Raw genomic sequence first — 21,471 nt, 5'->3', positions numbered from 1 at the left:
ATATTTGAAACATTTTAAATTCAATTTTTAAATAAATGATTTACAATAAATATATAAAATGTTAGTTAATTAACATTTTATGCTTTTTCAACATAAATTAAACAATATATTTTTGTTAAAAACAAAATCATTCTGCACAATCTGCATACTTGTTAAAAAAATTTATATATATATATATATATATATATATATATATATATATATATATATATAATTTAAAAAAAAATGATTCTAGGGAATATAAGCATCAACGGCTTGCCATAGGCGGGGACTGAGTGAACCAGACGGGGTGGAGCATCGATTCGCCTGGCCCCTCTCGACGCAGACATCCTTGTGTCCCGTTTGCCTTGTGCATTTCAGAACCGGAGAGGGGGCAGGTCTGTGGGAGGGACTAGCGCATAGGGGGGACTAGGACCAAGAGGGGGCGGGGTGGCGGCGAGGGTGCTGTTCTTCCAGTCTCTTACCAGTGTCTTTGTCTCACACTCTTTTGTTAGCCATGCCTAGCTTGCTGGTTCTAGCAGGGATCATGGAGAAAAATGGGGGCTACGGCGGGGATTTGGCCGGCTCCGGCTTCGGCAGCGAGGGCCTCCTGGTGCCGCCCGAGGAGGAGGAGGACGATTCCCGTGCCCTTAGAGTTGCGCTGGGCCAACTGTCGCTGCTGGGTCTTGGAGAGGGCGAGGACGGGGCTCCTGCGGGTGGAGGTGGTGGTGGAGGAGTTCAAGACAGGAGTAACAATAACCACCACAATCACATCCAAGCCGAATCTGGGATGTTACAAGGGAAGAACAAGTTATGCGCCTTGTACGACAGCTCGCCCACCGAAACCAAAGGACGGGGCTGCAACATAACGGAGTGCGTCCCCGTGCCAAGCTCCGAACATGTGGCCGAAATAGTGGGGAGGCAAGGTAAATACAACGATGCGCACTTTCACATGCTTTCCAACTCGTTCTCCAGGGTGCGCAGCTCAAACTAAGTGTGGAGCTGTCTTAACAAAGAAAAAGGGAGTGGTGTTGCTTTTAACGTGTCTGTTTTAGCCACAATTCAGCACTCTGTTTCGGCGCGTAGATGGCATATACATGGGCATTTCCTGTCAGCTTTAAGCAAACTTATCAGCGGGTACGAGAACAAAGGCGTCATTCCACATCCACGCGTTCAATGTCAGCACGCTGCTTTCCCTTTGTCGTCTGAGCGCGCGTAATTCTGCTTTTTAAAAAACAGAAAATGGAACGCGTGGTGCGCTCGCTGGATACAGTGTAACAGTCAACGGTCTTTGTTGACTGGATACATTGTGTCGTTCGCTCCTTCGCGCGCCTCTGTAGTTCCTGCGGGCTTTCATATGCAGAACCACGTTGTTTTGTCGGGCTACCTCAGACAAAGAGGACTTGTAGGGTAACTTTAGTCCATCACTGATGTCCGAATGTGTCTTGAGCGTCTAAAAGTGATGAAATATGACAGCGTGGTCAGACAAAGAAGCAAAAGTCCTTGTCTGCTTTGAGGGCAGAGATATATAAACGTGACTTGTCGAAAAAGTTGCATTTTGAATGTGTGATGATATTTGGAATAAGTTGAGGAGGCAATTATGTGTTGTTGGATCACTTTGCTGACCCTGTTGTCTTATTACCATTAAGAAGCCACTTCGTGATACATTTCCAGTATCCTGGAAAGCCATGTTGCATTTGGTCCTGGAGAGACAGACTATAAAGACTGTATATGAGTCACGCCCCGTCTACCAGTACAGCAGCCCTGCACTCAGAGCAGGGGGCCAGGAAGCCTCTGCTGTCCATCCGCGAGGAGCCTAATATCTCACCCAGATTAATTATACACTAATAAATGTCCCAGCAAGTGGGTTCCATGCATATGACGACTTTGTTGAGTTGTAAAGTGGCCTGCGTGTTTTCAGAATCCAAATGGCTCTAATTTGGGATGCAGTGAGCATGTGGATTGGAAATTGCTGATTAAGAGGATTCGAAATGGGGTCTTTACCTCATTAGTCACTGATAGTACTGCCACATCCTGTGACATTCGTTTGGCCTTTATAAGGTTAATTTAATTGCATTTTTATGAATAGATAGATCCATTTGCCCTCACAATAACAAGCAAGAGTGATGTCAAGAAAAAAGAAAGCAGCACACTTATGTATCCTTGTTATCGCCATTAGTTGGAATTTCGAGCTGTATGGTTCCAGTGCTTTGTTCACCTGCAGTGGCTGCCATCATGCCTGTTAGGAGATGTGCTCCTGTAGAGAGAGAGGTACGTTTCAGTGGCGGGAGGGAATCTGTGCTCCCCGCTGTCAGTGCTAGACAGTCCATCCAGGTTATTTTTTTAGCTTCTGCCATACACAATGAGGCATGAAACCAGTGTGCAGAGATCTATCCACTGAACATGCCCCTGGGCGGAGAAAGCCACCCCACTCTTGATAAGACACCACCGAGGTGCTAATAAATACTCTGGTGCTGAACACTAGGCAGATGCTGTGGAACACCACACCTCGTCATGAATTCATATCTCAACAATAACTTTATGGGGGATTTTGTGTGCTTGCTTTGTCCTCAAGTCAACTCCATCTGCAAAATAGTTGGGAAATTTACATCAGAAACATTTTAATTTGGGCTTTGGTGCTGAATATCATAGTGTTTGTAACTGTCAGTTAACACATGGCACTGTTGCTGAAGAGGCGCCATTCAGATAACAGTGATTTTTAAGCGCTATTGTATTTTTTTTAATAGGATACATCAACACAGAATGGAAAATGTTAATGGGATTTATTATGCTAAATAATTAAAAGCAAATACATTTTTTTCTATATTATGAATGAAACAGCAGAATAGTAGTGTAATGCATACAGTGAAAGGTTTAAAAAAAGAAAAGAAAAAAAAGGTCATTTACCACAGCAGAGAAGAGTCATTTCCAAATTCACTCTGGGCCTCATTCATTAAACACGAGCAGAATAAATTTCATTGTGCATTGTTCAATCAATAGTTTTCTGAAAAGAAATGACACAGAAAGAAAGATTAACACAGATATTTATTTTGTCTATGGATAAGGTCAAGTGGGTGTAATCAAATAAAACAAACTGCAAGATAATTCTCATTTTTATCATCAAAAGTATATTTTGTAGAAATAAATTGCCAGGCAATGGGTTTTTTTTTCTTTTTCAGAAAATGTATATTTTAATAAATTACAAAAAATGGCAAAACAGTGTCCTTTTTATTATATTATAATTATATTCTGGTTACATTAGAAATCAGTTACAATAGAAAAAAGGCATGGACAGGCCCAGACGGAATCTGCTGACTTTTGCAATGAATCTGCAGAATTTTTTATGTAGAACCATGGTAAAATTATGAAACATGATCAATTTAAACATAATAAATTGTTTAAATTGAATATAATAAACAGTACTATACATTTACCGAAAACTGAAAACAGTCAAAATGTATAAATGACACTCAACACATAAAGAACTTTGCGAATGAGTTGTTCTGCTGCAGATTCTGAGCATGGGTGACCTTTTGACCTGGAGACAAACAAGCAAAATAAGTATTATCTTACAGATATTAGTTATACTATTATTATAATACTCCTTCTCCCCTCAACAGGTTGCAAAATCAAAGCTTTGCGTGCAAAGACAAACACCTACATCAAGACCCCCGTCCGAGGCGAAGAACCAGTCTTCCTCATCACCGGCCGCAAAGAGGACGTGGCCCTGGCCAGACGTGAAATCATCTCAGCTGCGGAGCACTTCTCCATGCTGCGGGCCTCCAGGAACAAGTTGGGCGTCTCTTTCAGTGGATCGCCTCCTGCGCCGTTACCTGGCCAGACCACCATTCAGGTGCGGGTTCCCTACCGCGTCGTGGGTTTGGTGGTCGGACCGAAAGGCTCAACTATAAAACGCATCCAGCAGCAAACATGCACTTACATCGTGACTCCGAGCCGTGACCGTGACCCTGTCTTTGAGATCACCGGCTCCCCTGGGAATGCAGAACGGGCAAAGGAAGAAATCGAGGCGCACATCGCCTTCCGCACGGGTGGCCTGCATGACCACAACAATGAGAACGACTGCTTGGGACCTGAGAGCGGCAACGGGGGTCTGGAGAGCCGCCTGCAGCAGGTGTGGGGGCTACAGGGAGCCCCGCGCAAACCGCTTGCCAGCAGCTACCGCCAGAATTTCTCAGACGCCATGGTTGGAAGTAGTGGAGGAGGAGGAAGTGGGATTTACAGTAAAGGTGACTTTACCAATCATGGCAGTGGGGACAAGCCATGCTCCTACTTCGGATCTGAGGGCACTCAAAGCTGGGGCGATCCTGACTATCCCAAACAGGTGGCTTACTACGCCCAGCAGCGCTCCAAAAGCTTTGGAGGCCTGCCTCTTCCTCTGACCAGACTGTCGCCGGGACTGCCTGAACCATGCGGCACCGGAAACTCCAACGCTGTCGGGTCTCCTCACGCCCAGGCGCGCCGTGCCCACAGTGAGCCCACCGCTGTCACAGCCACATTCACCGGACGTCTCCCCGTCCCGGATTCTCCGCCTGCCGTGGCTCGAGAGTGCATGACCTGTTTTGAGAGCAAAGTGACCGCCGCTCTGGTCCCGTGTGGTCATAACCTCTTCTGCATGGAGTGCGCCATCCGAATTTGTGAGCTAAACCATCCGGAGTGTCCTGTCTGCCACACCCTGGTCACACAGGCCATCCGGATATTCTCTTAAAAAGTCGTCGTTGTTTTTTGTTGTTGTTTGCTTTGCTTTGTTTTTGTTATTTTGTGGCTCGTTTTTACTCTGTAGAATCAGTTCACTTTTAATCTTTTTTTATTTGGTCAGTATTCACTTTTTTATTTTTAAGAAAACACAAAACCAAAACAAGCAGATATTTTAGAACACACTGCTTGGTTTACTAAAAAAAAAAGAGGAAGAAGTATTTTCAGATTTTTCTTTTATATGTACACATATATACATATATATTTTATAAAAGTTTTTTTAAAAATGGAAAGAACGTAGTTCTTAGCATGTTGGTTTCTTTTACTTTATTTTATTTAATTTTTTACTGGTGCTGTTTTTTTCCACATGGTGTGTGTGGATGGTAACAGAAGAAATAATGTGAACATTTTACACTTTTCCTTTGCTGGGAAGGTTTATTATTATATAAAAAATATCATTACAAGTTTATTTCCTAAGATTGGAGTATAGTTTTTTTAAGGCAAACTAGAATCTTAAATCTTTGCACCTTAAAACTGATGTAAAGTGATTGTCACAAAAAAACAACAACAACATTACATTTCTAGATGTCTATACAGAATAGATGGCATAGAAATAGGGGCTGATATGTACAACCTGATGGCTTTAAATTTGGATCATATTCTAAATGACACAATTACCCATGTAGTATCTGCTTTGTAAACAAATTGAACGGGTAATTGACGAGTAAAACAGGGAGTTTCTTTTTATTCATTTTGTTTTGTTTCTGCTCCAGTGAGCCTGTTATGTGATGCATCTAAAACAGTCTTATTAGGTACAATACGAAAAGAAGACTATTTGAGCAAACTGATTGGTCAGCTCAAAAAAACCTTGGAGTTCATCCAGCGTTCTGTTTTCAAGAGGACTTTCCCGGGTTCTTTCAGTAACGTTTTTATTCTCCTTTCTGCACTCAGTCAGTATGTTTATGAATTTTTCTTTCTCACAGGCTGAGCATAAGGCATAAGATGAAGTACAAAAAAAAGCAGAGGGGGCGATCGAGAGGAGGGGGTCTGTAATCTGATCCTGAATAGACCAAATAGACAAAAGCAAGCAAGACTCCGAGCTACCGTACTATGTAAATCACCCATTCCTGAGGTGCAAAGCGTCCTCCGACTGTCCGTCTGTACTGAGGCAGGTGCTGGATATCGTACTTTAGATGAAGTTTTTGTATTTTCTGAGAGTCTGGCTTGTCGGGGGATGACTGTGCTCTAAATCTACAAACCTCTCATTCGCTGTAATAACTCCAGATCTCCTCCCAGTGAGTGTATTGTTTTGTCGCATTGGTGGTACAATCCCCGGAGCGCCCCGACATGGCCTGCCCTAGGAGGAGCTGATAATTAGCCATACATCAGAGTCCAGGTGCAAAGCAACTGCTGTAGGAAGGAGGGGTGGCGTACAGTGGCGTGAATAAGGACAGAGACGCCGCACAGGGGTCTAAACTAGGTGCAGCTGGGGCCCCTCCTGTTGATCGCTTGCCCGCTCTCGTTCTGGTATTCCCATTGGGGAGAAAAGGGGCCTCTTTTGTCCTGCCATGGGGTGGAAAAAAAAAATTCAAAGAGAAAAGCTGGCCGTTCTGAGTAGAGAGTGTGACTAGATAGACCCAAAGCATTTTTCTTCTGATATTTCTCGTTTAATGTGCACGAGAGGCAGGCCGTCGAAGTTTCCATGGAGTCTTCCTTCATGAGCGGGACATCCTGCCGTGACCCCCTCGAGACAGGCCTGCCAGCGCACGGTCACGAGCAGCCAATCGGAGAACAACTTTGAACTCCACAGTGAAATCAGACAATTGTAATTGACAAGAAAGCAGGGGGAGAAACGCCCAATTTGGTGTCCGCTCATGCTGAATCAAATTACACACCCACTGCCTGTCTCATTGCAGGCTGGGGGATTTCAGGATAGGGGATTAGAGCGTTCTGAGGTTGGGAAACTATCTTTTTTCCCCCCTTGCTAGAAGGCAACTACAAAAGAACGGAGCCACTGAAAATGCACTCAGATTGAAATGGGTCAGTTTTTCCCCCATCGAGCCTCTGCGCGCCATTGCCACATGTGCGCGGTGTTAGAAGATATGCTAGGGTAAGCCTGTGATTGTATTTAACTTCCTATAACGATTTACCTTTGAGCCATTAGCATCTTAGATATTAGTTCTGAAAAACTTTTGACTGTTACAGCAGATATATTTTGTTTGCTTCATCTGAATTCATGTATTACGGCCGCATTAGCGCCTTGTTTTTGTTTTTTATAAGCGTTAGTGTAATAAGGTACTTTGTTTAAATCAAATATATTTCAAGTCCCTTTACGTAACTCAGATTTGAGATACAAAACTGAAAAGACTTAAATTAAAGCTCTTAAAAGCACCTTATTTTTAAGCAAGCAAACAGCATTTGCAATCGAAAAGCATGTGAATTTCTCAACAGTGAACTCAAATGGCAAATACTATCGTTATTATTGCACTTAGGTTATATTTTGGGTTAGTCGGTTGTATTTGCACGGATAGCATATTTTGAACTAGTCACGTAGTGGTATTTCTAAATCGAAATAGAATTTAAATTTACTTTAAAATGAAGGGACGATACGATGGCGTTTTCTTGCCTTCATTTCTGGTTCTTCAAATCCCCAGCACTGATCAGGGACAGAAGCTCGTCCACTGAAGGAATGTATGTTTGTGCATTTCGGCCATTTATATATATGAAAACCAAAACCATTTTGAAAAAACAGAATCAATTATGCAAACCTTAATAGCTTGAATTTTAGAATCCGATTCAGAACAACAGTTGTCTGTCTATATACCACATTTCGTTCTCCTGCCTCTTTTAAGGTCACTAGGTCACAGTATGCAGGAAACAGCAATAACTGTCTAAATAAAATAAGTTAACCCTTATCCTAAAATGCACTGTTACAAAAATGCTTCTGAATGGTTGACAACCCTAAGAATAGTTAAAAGCCATGCACATTGTATTTCCCCCGATTAAAGCCCCTTTTGAGAACAAAAGCAGTAACAACTTTCCCTATTAGAAAATGCAGCAATTCAAATGTTTTGTTTCTTAACCAAATGTCACAACTTCTAATAGAGTGATGATATACTTCAAAGAATGTAGCCTGAATCAATGGAGAAGGAGCAGTGGAAGTATTCAGAGCGAGATATTATTCAATACAGGCTTTGAAAGAGACTTTATACAGCCAATCACAGCAAAACTTTTTTAAGTATTATTTATTTGATAGGAATAAGACTATATTTATTGACATTTAGGGAGATATATAATAAAGACTGACTACCATAAGCATATCATTAAATATATTTCACTTTATAAGCAATTCTGAAAATATTGTAATAGTCTCTAATAGCCTACTTGCTAGTTTGTAATATTGCGTAAGGTGTCATCCCAGTAGAAAATTAAATAAAGTGTGATGTTATTGATGCCCAAAATCTGAAAGCTCTTCAGAAAATACATAGCCAAAAATTAGGGTTATCACAATCAAATAGGGAAATTAATTCATATAGATTAGTTGTACAGCATTTCGCTTTGCCTATACTGATGCATACGGTTATGAAAATACAAAAATATATTTACATACCCTATTGACAGGATTTAGTGCATGTAAGAGCAGCTCAGAAGAAATACAGATATATTTCAAATGCATATCAGAATGGTCTAATCATCTGCATTCAAATCCTTTAAACTGGCAAGTTTCACTATAATTTCAGAATGATGAGGGTATTATTATTATGCCTAATCCAAAATAATAACTGCCCGTGCAAAAATACCATTCTGATGGAGAAGGGGGAGTGGTCACAACGTACGACTACAGATTCACCATGAAAAGTGGTCCGGTTTAGAGTCTGACAGGTTTAGCAAGAATGTTTTATCTAACGTGAAGTTTAATATTAAGAACCACTGTGAACCATTTCCGTTTCTGCTTCTTTCTTTTTTTTTCAGTAATTATGTGGTGTTGTTAAACCGTTGCAGTTCAACCGTTTCTCTTGCTTCCTTTTTGGTTGTGCATGCTGGGAAATTATTTTACAGAGCACTATTAACCTTTGAACAGCCTGTGTAGATAAAATATAACAGAGCCACTTGTACTACAGAGATTTTAGTGAGGACTAGAGCTGGTGTTTAATGTAATGCTGCACAAAGACACCAGTTTATTTTTCCAAACATATTTCTCTTACCCAACGTTAATTATCTAATGCACAAATACCAGATAAATACAGTTGTGCTCATGTTTACAAACCCCAAGCAGAATCTGTTTAGAAGGGGCTTAGAATAAAAAATAAAAAATTGTATTTTCAGTACTGCCCTGAAGATGCCATATACTAAAAGATTTACACAAATAATTTATCTGTTCAGAAATTTGCATACATGGAGTTTGTAACACTCTGTTGTCTTCTTGAGCGTCAATGATTGTTTGCCACCTTTTGTGAGAGCTGCATGAGTCCCTCAATTGTTCCGAGTGTCAGAGCTGGAGATCAGCACTGTATAGCCACTGTGGGGAAGAACTCAAATGTGCAGAGCATGCTGGGAAACCAAAGAACTTGGATGATGTTCATCAAGAACAGTGGGCTGCTTTAGCATTCAAAACTGATACAAACAGTCATTGATGCTCGAGGAAGAAACACATGAAAATAAACAAGGGCATGTGAACAATTTCGTCTTGTGGAATATGAAGGCAAGACACTCTAGGTGAATAGGATAAAAAATGTAAAAATTACAATAGAAATCACTATTTTTCTCCAGTTGATTGATTACACTTTTTGTATTTCAAGTGTTGTGAAATGTTAGGTTTAAATATGCACATGCATTATCCTATTAAATAAACAAATGTGCATACATTTCCAGAACAAACATTAAAAACACTGGAGAAAGCCTCATTAAAAATTCTTCTTTCGTATTAGTGTTAAATGTTTTTAAAGGGAAATTTGTAGATCTCTTTTTTTATCAGTCTGTATAAAAAGAAAACAAATTTTCACGTCTGAAGGGGAGTAAATGTATAAAATCAGGCATAAAATATCTAGTGACTGAAATCTACATTAACTGCAATACAATATTCACTTAAAAGTGTATTTGCAATTTTGCATGTTTTCTTTGCACTAGTCTGAAACCACCCGTAACAAAAAGCCAGATAGCCCAAAATCTCAAAAATGACCAGTGCATGAAAAATCAATGATTTTGCCTGTAGTGTCTTGCCTTGTTTCAAACATCTGCATAAGGGATGTACTAAAACAAAATAAAATGCAATTTCAAAATTCTTCAAGGGGTTTGCAAACTTATAAGCTGAACTGTCCCTTGCATTCCTGTAATGGATATATTTGCATTTAAAGTCTTGTTTTTTTATGCGCCCGATTAGGCGAACAGTATATACCCTTATATGTTCTTAGCAGATAGTGAAGCTGCATGTATTTATCTATAACCACTGCAGCGTCCATTCCATAGAATCACCAGAGAACATATACGTGATGCACTTAAGCAATTATAATGCCTTTCAGTATAGTACAAAGGGCAAATAATGTATTTGAATGTAAAAATGGCCACCCAACCAATGTCTAATTTTGCCTTTTGTTTCTTTATCAAAAGTGAGCTTTAAGTTGAATTTCATGGCTAGAGAAATACCACCATATCTGTTTAGGTTCTTCCTCACAGCATTTATACAAAGCAACTTAAAAGGGAACGTCAAATGTCTTATAGCTGTTTCGTAAGATTCTATTTTGCTAACATGCATTATTATTTCATAGAGGAAGAGGTCAGTATCTGGATGTTATTTATGAATATCTTTAATGAAGCAAACATATTTATAAGTAACTTCGAGACGTTTTGTTTTTTAATTAATAAATTAAAAAGTTAATATATTTCTAAAACGCATGAAGTTGATTTCTACTAAAATGATTAAAACTATAGAATTTTTATTTATGAAAGTTAGAAAAAATCCACACTTCTGACAGCATAAAACGAGTGGGGTGGGGTTTCAAAGGCTTATATTTTAAAAATGCCGGCTAGGTAATGTGTGCATTAACAATGGGATAACGGCAGAAATATTTTATAGCATTTGGGGGTATTTTAGTCACCTCAACTTTGTGCCTCAATACCGCGTTTTTGCATATTAGAAGAGCTCAGAAGTGTTGTGTACTCATCCTTTAACACATCATAGCTGAGTGAATAAAGGGTCCCTTCCTTTTTTTTATTTTAAATTGCGTTTTTTTTTTTAATGCAATTGTTACGAAGTGATAACAGGCTGAAGTAAAACAGGGTGAAACAAAAAAATGATTGTGCATAGTACATGCATACAGCAGTAATACAAGAAAAATCATTTACATGTAACGCCGTTCCAATTTCCAATTGTTTAACAATATGCATGAAGAAAAAAAAAAAAAAAAAAAAACGTTTTCCGCAAATCAAATGTACTGTTATCATATTTGTTTGCAGGTATGTGAACAGAATACAGATTTCGAGCACATTCACAGTAATACCGTTATTTGCATGTAACATCTATCAACCCGTTTCGTCACATGTAAATGAGGCTTATGTACAAACTGCTCTCTAGGGTTGATTCCTATGTTTCATTATTACCAAGAGTGTCTCAAACATGTCAAAGCGGTGAACTATTGTTTACAAGATTACACGGAGAAGCATATATAGACTCAGTACTTACTTCATGGTGAACACGCATCTCGACTTTGTTTTGGCTCTGTGGTGGCAATGATAGTTGTGTAGTGGTTTCAATTTCAGTCAGACAGGAACATGGGGGGTGGGTGGGGGGGTTAGGATGGTCACTGATGTGACCCTGCTTGGGATGAGTTACTCCGGTCCGACAGTCTGTATTTGGTAGCTTCCAGCACAGTAGAAGTGTTTCATACAGCTCTCATAGTGGTCTTAGTGCATTAGTTTGGTCAAGCATCTTCTGGTACTAGTGTTCAATTTATTGTTGATAAACGAGGGGTTTGCCACATCATAGACGAGGCTAGCCGATAATCCACGAGTCGTTTTAATTTCATAATTCAGTATCGTGTCCACACGGGGCACGCAAACTGCAGGTTTTTTCCTTAGAACATGTTCTCTGTGACTTTCATTTTTGATATTTGATCAATGTATCTATGCCATACTAGTTTTGATTTTTTTTTTTTGGTTATTTTCGAGAAATTGTATCGTAAATGTTTCTAATAAAACAAACTGAATAATCTGTCACTGCTCCCCTGAATTCTGTTGCTCGCACACACTTGATGGTTTGAAACAAAATTGATTTTATTTATATATGTATCGCACAAATTACCAAAAAAAGGATAATAAATCATCAAAAAGTTTAAAAACAGAAGCATTTACAGGTTCCCACGGTCAGGGAAGTATCAGGGAATTTTTTAATTAATCACATTTCAAAAAGCTCATACATATTTCATCAACAAGAAACTGCTCTTTGTGAGAGCAATCTCTATACGATGAATTTCCCCTTATCCGGTATTCATGAGCGACTGAAAAGGTCATGTGGAAGTCACTGGTCAAAAGATGTGGGAACCCTGGAAAATACACAAGTTTCCAAATGTCTACGTAAAATCCATGGATAAACATCCATGTTAACTGGAAATGTATTTGCAGTGTTCAGAGTCTTTGTTCAAGAGTCCCACTGGGAAAAGAACAGGCACGATGACAGAATCTTCCCAAAGCAGTAATTATCAACGACTCCAGCTAAACGCCTGATATTCAGCATAGCAGACTGATGCCATTAGCATAAATCTTACAGACAAGGCATTCAGGGTCTTTAAACAAATGACAACACTACTATAAAAATATAGCACGACCCGGCTGTCCCGTCCTGAGCCGCGGAGGATCTGAACGCCACCGGACACATGTGCAAAGATAAAACCACACCAAATGCCATAGAAGACAGAAAAGCCGGGACAGTGAATGAAATCTCAAGAGAAATACTGCTCTTCGGGTTACATGTAGCAGATAACAAGAGTGGCCAGAGTGGAATTCACTTCCAGTAAGAAAACCTCAGCCGTACATCACAAGCCATCAGTTCCCCTGCCTTGCAATATAATATGGTCAATGTACCCAATCACAGAAGCTCCGGTTAGAGAACTGCATCCCACCTGCTGCTCCTTTACCAAGCAGAAAAAAGCTATTAGTCAAAGACAACACCCAGAAACCAGCTAAAGCAAAACGAATCGTGCAAATTTCTAACATCATGAAATCATAAAGCAGAAAAAAAAAAAAAAAAAACATCTATTCTCCGAGTAGGGATGGGAATCATAGCGATTTCAAGAAATAGCTCTTACAAAATAAAAAACTGTGCTAATTTAAGCAAATTACATGATGGTATGATTGGATGAACAATTTTTTTTTAATAATTCTGGCACCTTAATTCATCTATAGTAATTTGAGATAGAAATTAAAGAATGGAGAACATTTGGAACAATATTATTAATATAATAATAAATGATCTCATTTTATGGGGAGACAAAAGCACTACACAAGTAACATGCATATCACAAATGGTGTGTTTTCGTACTGTCAAATGTTTGGAAACAAAAATAATATACCTGAAAGTTCATTACTGATGTTAATGCACAGCTGGGAGCAAACGAGATCATGACAACAAAAACTTTAAAGCAACTCAATATTGTATATTTTATTATGCATAAAATAACAGATTTAGAATGCATAAGTTCAAGAAACGATAACCAAATCAAGTGTCGTAAAAAATAATCAAATCATTTAAGAACTAGTCAATGATTCCCAACCCTAAATCTGAACATACTGTATTCTTATGAAACACTACAGCACATCCAGCCATTAACATTACTCTGATCCCAGCGCTTCTGCAAATGAGTGCCATGACTGGAAGGAGAAACCCTGGAGAAATTCTGATCAATAATCTAGTGACAGATAAAAGCACGACAAAAAAAGAAAGCAAAAACACCACAGAATAACAAGATCATATTTGCATTCAATAAATACAAGAGGGCCGTTAAAGTGTAAGAATTATGATGACCACAGTGTGAATTTCTCAGGTGTTGAGATGCATGATAGTTTTCTGACTGCTTCTACAATGGCACACTAAAGGAAAAAGAATCTATAATTTCACAATTGAATCCCCATTGTGATCAGAAACCATTCAAGAGTTACCTAAAAGTGGCATTACACTTATTCTAAGCACTTTTTCTCATTCTTCCAGTGCACTGTTTGTAAGCAGACTGTCTGTGGCAAAAAGTGCAGGAATAAAATAAAAAGAGCAGTCATGTCTGAGCACCCCAGCTAACTGCTCGTTTCTTAATTTGTCTGAAACAAGAAGCATAGCCTCTCATTTCTGAGGAAATCCTTGATCCATTAAATTTAAACATCTCTTGCTCTCCAAATTTGAAGATTATTACTTACTGATTCTGGGCATAACTAAGCAAGTCCATTACATACATTAAGCACACACTGTGCAGGGAATACAATGGTCATGGTCAACCTTGCAGCCCAGCCCAACAAAGCTGACGATTCTCCCCAGATCCCACGGTGGTGCTGTGGCAGCTCAGTTATTCTGACAGCAGGCACCCTGCTTGCCCGAATTCTGTGTGGGCTGCACGGTAATGGGAACCACTCTGGAACCACTGGGGGAGAAACTGTCATCACCACGCCCTGACATCTGCCTCTGGGACACGATACGGTAGATTTCTGTGCGAGAGAGAGAGAGAGAGTCAGAATTCAGAGTCCGGCGTGATGTAGGGTTGCCTGATAAACATGATCTTTCATGTACAGTGCAACAGCTTTAGTTACGGTTCATTAAGACACATAGAAATAAACAGTGTAACATGGTGCGGCTGAAGAGAGGTATATCCCAGGCCAAACAAAAAAGAAAAACGGCAAAAAAATTATTCACTATTTCTACGTGGCAAACTTCTAAACCTCAAAACACCGTTTCATTCATTCACAGGAAAAGCAGAGGATATCTGTGATGTGGAGTTTGACGCCATCTAGAGGTTATACTAGAGAACATACAAAAGCACCTTGGAATCTAAAAAAAACGCCCAAGAAATGTGTTGTGTAAAATAGATATAATTTTATAAAAAGAAAATTGTCCCTTGTTTTTTTAGGTCATTAATAATTTTAAATTCCTCGCAACCCCAAACTCTAATGTAATGTGACAAAAATAATAATGCTAATATTAAAGCTAGAAATAATATTTATAAAAGTAATAGTAATAATTGTGCTTTATTTCGAAATTAAAAACCATTCTGGGTGATTTTTGTATTACAATGACAACTGTTAATTTTTTTTCCTCCAAATGTTTGAAGAAATATATCATGAACAAAAAAATCTGTAAACATTTGAATGATTTGAGTATATACAATTTTTTGGATTATTCCTTTATGATTCTTTTTCCTTAAATTATATATTGCATTCTTTTACCCATACAAGTCTGTTCTGAAATTAGTAATAAATCATAAATGATTCATATTTAACTACAACAAACAAGAACAACAATAATAATTTTGTTTTGTTTTTGGAAAGCATCACAGAAGTGACAATTGTTCCACAAATTATGCATTTCCACTTTTTAGGGATGGGAACAAATCACGAGCCTGAAAGTTTTTTTTGCTGATGTATTTATTGTACATGTTCTTCATCTTTTAATATGATTCATTTGAGCAGAATTGAATGTCAGAAACATCCAGTTAATAAAACATCGCATTTCTCTCTAAAATTAAAAAATGTACAACATTTGAAAGTGACCATCATTGAAAATGAATCTCATTATGGCAATGCATCTGGATGTTTAACTTTTGAGCATTTTCATGCCCATGTTTTTTTTTTTTTTTTGATACTAATTGAATATACTAAATTATGCATAAATACCTTGCTACTGAAATACTACTTCTCTCATTACAGTAATAAAAATGTTCTTAATTTTATAAAATGACTGGTACGTGTTCTTCACAGTTTTCATAAGACTGACCTCCAGAAACTTTATGATACTGATGCTACTAGTTGATTTGTTCAGGACTGACCTGTAAGAATAGTCTGAAAGGCAAGTTCAACATTAGAAGAGTCCAGCGCGGAGGTCTCCAGGAAAGAAAGTCCATGCTTCTCTGTAAATCACACACACAGTTCACCGGAGTACTTGACATCTCATGAACACAGAAAATATAAAAGACGTTTTAACTATATCTAGCTTCTCAAATAAAGGTTTTCCTTTAAAGTGACCTTTTTGGTTTTTAGCAAGAGTATTTAACAATTATTTCGTTAACTCTCAAGCTGTCTTCACAAAAGCAGAATATTAGGTCTTATTTTTACAGTCAAATATTTAGTTAAAAACAATTCATTACTATGCTCCGACTCCTTTATATAAATCTGGGTACATTTTAGTCTAGTGTTAGTTCAGATATCATTTTCTAACTTTGATTGGCCAGAAAAAACGTCACTCATTGAAACTCTTGAGTAAGTCCTCACATAACTAACCTGCAAATGCTTTGGCTTCATCAACAGGAACGGCCCTCAGATGACGCAGGTCACTTTTGTTCCCTACTAACATGATGACAATATTACTGTCAGCATGATCCTGCAGCTCTTTCAGCCAGCGCTCGGCGTTCTCATAGGTCAGATGCTTGGCAATGTCATAGACCAGCAGGGCTCCTACAGAACCTCTGTAATACCTGTGAACACACACACACACACACATATTTGAAAGACGCATTCATTATCCACAAACAAATAACACATTTCTTCCACAATCTAGTTACAGTGTGTGAAATAAAACAGCTTTAATTAAAGTCTTCATCTAATCTGAGGGAACATCATTAGGGGCCAAACGATGTTGTTTTCTTAATATTCGAGACTAGAGTCTGTCTTCATATTGTACTATACTTTAAAAAGGCAAGAATACAAGATTAGAAATCTGGCACAATTATCCACCATACATTTCTAACATAAGAACGGGCACGGCGATTTTGAACTTGAATGTGCATTGTTTCCAGTGTCAGCTGCTTCCAGTTAACTATGCAAAAACATTTATTAATTTATGATCATAATCACGAACGCAAAAGGTTTAAAGATTTACTGCACTTTGCTATTCTTCTAGTTACCTCACACATTTAAGCTTCCATGTTTATCAATTATTATTTATTAAATACAATATTTCAAACTTTTTACACATCTAGTCAGGGACAGAGTGCAAGCAAGTGCACATCTCACATAATTCAAAATTTTAACCAAACAGAATCAAGAATATTTCTATTCTGGTTAATGAACAGTACTTGATGTTAACTGGTGGTTATCATGTGGCTCAGAAGAAATAATAATAATAATTATAATAATAAAATCATACTTTGTTTTTTGTTTTTTTACTTCGTTTAATTAATTTTTATTATTAACCCCCATGTAAGCTACAGATTATCAATTATATAACATTACAGAGTATACTTTCCCATCCCTACATTTAATCAAACAGAAAATATCATATAAAGATAATAAAATAACATTCACCAATGTAATAAATAAAAAATAAAAAAATAAATATGTATTACAATGGATTTCAGATTACAGTCATCATTATATAACATCCCACTTTATCTATCTATTTACAAATTGCCTAAAAGGGGACCATACCTTTTTAAAAATATTGCATGTGTTCATTTTTCACGAGCAAGGTTGTCAGACGTTTCTTTAAGCCATTGTGAAAGAACAGGTCTTTGGATGTTTTTCCATACTTAAGCAATAACACGTTTAGCTTGTATTAAACTGTTACTGAAATCTATGAACTTCTCTTTACTTGCACTAACTGACATACTTTCAGGATATATATGGAATAAACAAAGCTTTGATTCCAAGGGAATATTTTCTCCAGTCATTTCACAGACTTTTTTTTTTTTTTTGTGGAAGATTATATTTTGTAACCAACTGCTAAAAGTTCAAGAGTGTACCTACTTCATATAAAATGTGGCTTTGTTTAAAGTATTGTGAGAGTACGGTATTGTAAGATCAATTATTGTCTATCGAGAGTGTATGTTTTATGTTTGTTTTTTCAATCTAAATTACACTTCGATCATACCACATCAATCTTAATAATTGAACCTGCAGAAAATTGTACCTTTTCTCTCACAACAAGTATTTATAACATTACGGTTGAAGCACTGATGTCACAGACTATTTTATTGATGTCCTTGTCGTTGTCGTTACTCCCTTTCTGGGCCTTGAATGTGTCAGTCTCACTGTTGTCTATGCAGAGTCAGAAAGCTTTCAGATTTATTAAAAAGATATCTTAATTTGTGTTCTGAAGATAAATGGGACAACATGAGGGAGAGTAATTAATGATGGAATTAAAACATTTTGGTGACCTATCCCTTTAATAATTTGAACGATTGAATCTGAATATTAGCCGTGTTTTTTTTTTTTCACTTATAAATGACTGTACAAAATTAATAGTAGTTATTAAGACTTATTGCTTGATTTGGAATTGGTAAAATATGCTTGGGGAATCAGAATATTGACTTGACTAATAATTATGCACACACTTTAGTTTTTATATTATTTGTTATATTATATAGATTTTATTAGATGTCATTATTTTTAAATTACTTTTTTTTTTAAATGATATAGACATATATTAAATTGTGCACAAAACAAAAGGACATTTTAAAATGAGTTGATGTCCTGATAGATTCTATGAAGACACTTACGCTGATGTGATGGCCCTGTATCTCTCTTGTCCAGCCGTATCCCAGATCTGGGCCTTGACGGTCTTGCCCTCCACATGGATGCTGCGTGTGGCAAACTCCACCCCGATGGTGCTCTTGCTCTCCAGGTTGAACTCATTGCGGGTGAAGCGAGAGAGCAGGTTACTCTTGCCCACGCCCGAATCGCCGATCAGAACCACTGTGGATGAAGAGGACACGAGTGCGTGAGATCAACCGGCTCTCTTTATAATGCTTTTAAACACTATTGTGTTTGCTATTGTCCCTGGAGACACACATGACACTGTAAGAGCTCTTTCATTTGTGCGCTTGCATGAACCGGCCTCCCTCCGCTGCACAACAGCAATTAGATTTGAATATTTCACACACAAAGGGTGTGTTTCTACAAAGCTTTTAACAATGAATGAAAAGGGCACGACTGATGAACAACTCCCTTTTTCATCCACGAAATACTGGGAACATCTGTATCTCATGCTGACACAGGCAAAAATGGAATAGTTATTACTAATAAAGATTCCTGAATTTATATTTACAGTTACACTACCGTTTAGCTAGTTTAGGGTCAGTAAGAATTTGTTTTGTTGTTGTTGAAATTAATAATTTTATTCAGAAAGAATGCATGAAATTGTCAATGTTACAAAAGATTTCAATTTCAAATAAATGCTGTTACTTTGACTTTCTATTAACAGCAGAAACGTAAAAATATTAAGCAGCAAACCTTTTCAATATTGCTAATAATTAATGTTTCTTGAGCAGGAAATCAGGATATCAGAATGATTTCTAAAGGATCGTGTCATATTAAAAACTGGAGTAAAGCCTGTTGAAAATTCAGCTTTGCATCACAGGAATAAAATCGTTTTTAAAATATTATATTCAAAAAGAAAAAGTTATTTTAAAATTGTAATAATATTTCATTACTGTCTATACTATATTTTTGATCAAATAAATGCAGTCTTGGTGAGCAGAAGAGACTTAAAATCTTACAATAATTTGTGAATTGTTTTAAAATCTATTTTATTTGTATTTATTTATCTTTTATGAAATCAGTGCAGCCTAGGTGGGCATACTGTAAGAGATAAAAGGAACACTTACATGTAAAATAAGAAAAGATGCTTCGAGGACGTCAAATCTCATATTTTAATTTTTTATTTGAAAGTGAATATTATTTCAAAGCTTTTGTTTAGGGAAATATTATTAGTTAATGACATAAATTCCAGTCTATTCATCATCACACAAAGATGATGTGATACTTCAGAAGACTTGGAACATAAAAAAAGTTGATTAAATAATGACAATTAAAATTTGTAGTCAACCTGAAATAAAACGGGTTAATGTAGCATGCCAACTCGTCAACGTAAATCAAAAATGAAATCCATAACAGATGTCTCAGCTAATAATATCAGAGTTAGGCATGCACACAGGAATGCACTTTGACAAAGACTACTGCTTGTGTTAAAGCTGGTGGACAGACATGTTTAAAGAGCAGAGCGGTGATGACTGGACAGCACTGATTGATTCATGATCAAACAGCAAAAGGTGCACGGTCAGCTTAGACACACACGGAGGTCAAGAGCAGAACTCTGACTAATAGAAGTATCAAATTCATGGACATAACCACCGCAGACATCAAAGAGGTCAGAATAATACAAATAATATCATTAGTATTCACTTCAGTAGTCAATTACTAGGGGAAATTCTCAAACTTTTACATTTGATCTCCTTCGATCCTGAATAATTATTTAGATCTCAAAAACAGAACAAATGAATTATCGGAGTGATCTTCTCAATCAAAAGAGATGTTATTTATTAGATCAAAGGAGAGTTTTTAAAACCTCCTGAATTCAAACCCATCCCGAGAAGGACCTGATTTATACAGGTCTTACCAGTTTAACTGTGCTTATATTGCTGACACGATTATGTTTGGATAGTGCACTTTAAAGCCTATGTTCAAAAATCGGGGGTGACAGTTAAGAGGTCAAAGGAAGCATTGAAATCAATTTACACATGAAAGACAAAAAAAGTGTTTTTTTTTTTTTTCAATAGCATTAAATGTCCTGTCCAAACTGTTACCATTTCTTAAGTTGTGAGTATGATTGATCTACATTAGAATTATAAAGCAAAGCAAGACACATTGCCACAGAGACACAGAAGCCAATCAAAATGGCATTTACAAATTATTAAAATGTATATGTTCTATGCCTTTTTATGCATTTTTCCAGCTGTAAAATCCATATGGCAGTTGTGTTCTGGAAAATGACACTTGATTCTACCTGCTCTAAGATGATCATTAGCTGTTTAACCTGCCACCATGTCCTAAAAACCAGCTTATCCAGCCAAAGCCAGTATGACCAGCTGTTTTTTTTTTGTCTAGCATTCTAAAACACAGATATGCTAGTCTGTGTTTTAGAATAGAAAAAGAAGACATCCTATGAAAACGGAGACAAAGCAACACATGAAGAAAACATGCACGAGCTTCTCTGAAAGTCAGCTGCTCCTGAAGTGCTGCTCACCTTTAAAGAGATAGTCATACTCGTCCTCTCTACCCGTCATGGCTTTAATCTTCTTACCGGCTTAAAAACAAGTCCGTGTTTTCAAATATACAGACGTTATGCTCTTCTGGAGAACCACAAGGCGCCCTTATATATACTACGAAGTCAAGGAAACTTTGTTGACGCATCAGTTGATCACTTGCTCTTACGTGCGCTTCATGCGTTAAAGACTCTCGGAATCCAAAAATAAAAATATATAATTTATTTCCTTCTGTCGACGGTCATAAATAAAGTAACCGTTAAGAGAAACAGGTTCCGGATAAGCTAAATTTGTTTTACAGCTAATCAACTTTGATACGATGTTGCTGCGCTACGTCAACCAAGTTTTGCCCTGCTGTCTCATCTCAAGACAAACACTTACGTCATTTGTGCTGAGACGTAGGCCCGCCTTCCTAATGATCTTATTGGCCAACTAACCTGTCTATCACACGAGTGTGCCTCTGTGACCCAATTAAATGTTTGATGGAACTTCCGTACAGGTGTGTTACGCCACAGGTGTTTCTTTTATAGTTGTCTGGCAATATAAACAC

The 21,471-nt window shown here is 37.6% G+C and overlaps 2 protein-coding genes across 2 annotated transcripts; one reads left to right on the top strand and one right to left on the bottom strand.

The window, feature by feature from the left end:
- Nucleotides 1-336: 336 nt before the first annotated feature.
- Nucleotides 337-11,114, top strand: LOC113059283 (RNA-binding protein MEX3B-like). The gene is made up of 2 exons (XM_026227663.1): nt 337-905; nt 3,600-11,114. Exons 1-2 carry the CDS (start codon nt 497-499, stop codon nt 4,703-4,705), a joined length of 1,515 nt encoding a protein of 504 aa, XP_026083448.1. The 5' UTR covers nt 337-496; the 3' UTR covers nt 4,706-11,114.
- A 2,214-nt stretch (nt 11,115-13,328) lies between these two features.
- Nucleotides 13,329-21,297, bottom strand: LOC113059284 (ras-related protein Rab-11A-like). Its single transcript, XM_026227664.1, has 5 exons — nt 20,903-21,297; nt 18,378-18,573; nt 16,162-16,355; nt 15,711-15,791; nt 13,329-14,376 (listed from the first exon to the last, which is right to left on the bottom strand). The coding sequence occupies exons 1-5, from the start codon at nt 20,940-20,942 to the stop codon at nt 14,234-14,236; spliced, it is 654 nt and encodes a 217-aa protein (XP_026083449.1). The 5' UTR covers nt 20,943-21,297; the 3' UTR covers nt 13,329-14,233.
- Nucleotides 21,298-21,471: the final 174 nt, after the last annotated feature.

This window comes from Carassius auratus, chromosome 41 (genome assembly GCF_003368295.1).
Source record: "Carassius auratus strain Wakin chromosome 41, ASM336829v1, whole genome shotgun sequence".
Taxonomy (NCBI): Eukaryota; Metazoa; Chordata; class Actinopteri; order Cypriniformes; family Cyprinidae; genus Carassius; species Carassius auratus.
Note: the sequence above shows the minus strand (reverse complement) of the source record. Positions and strands in the feature narration are given on the sequence as shown.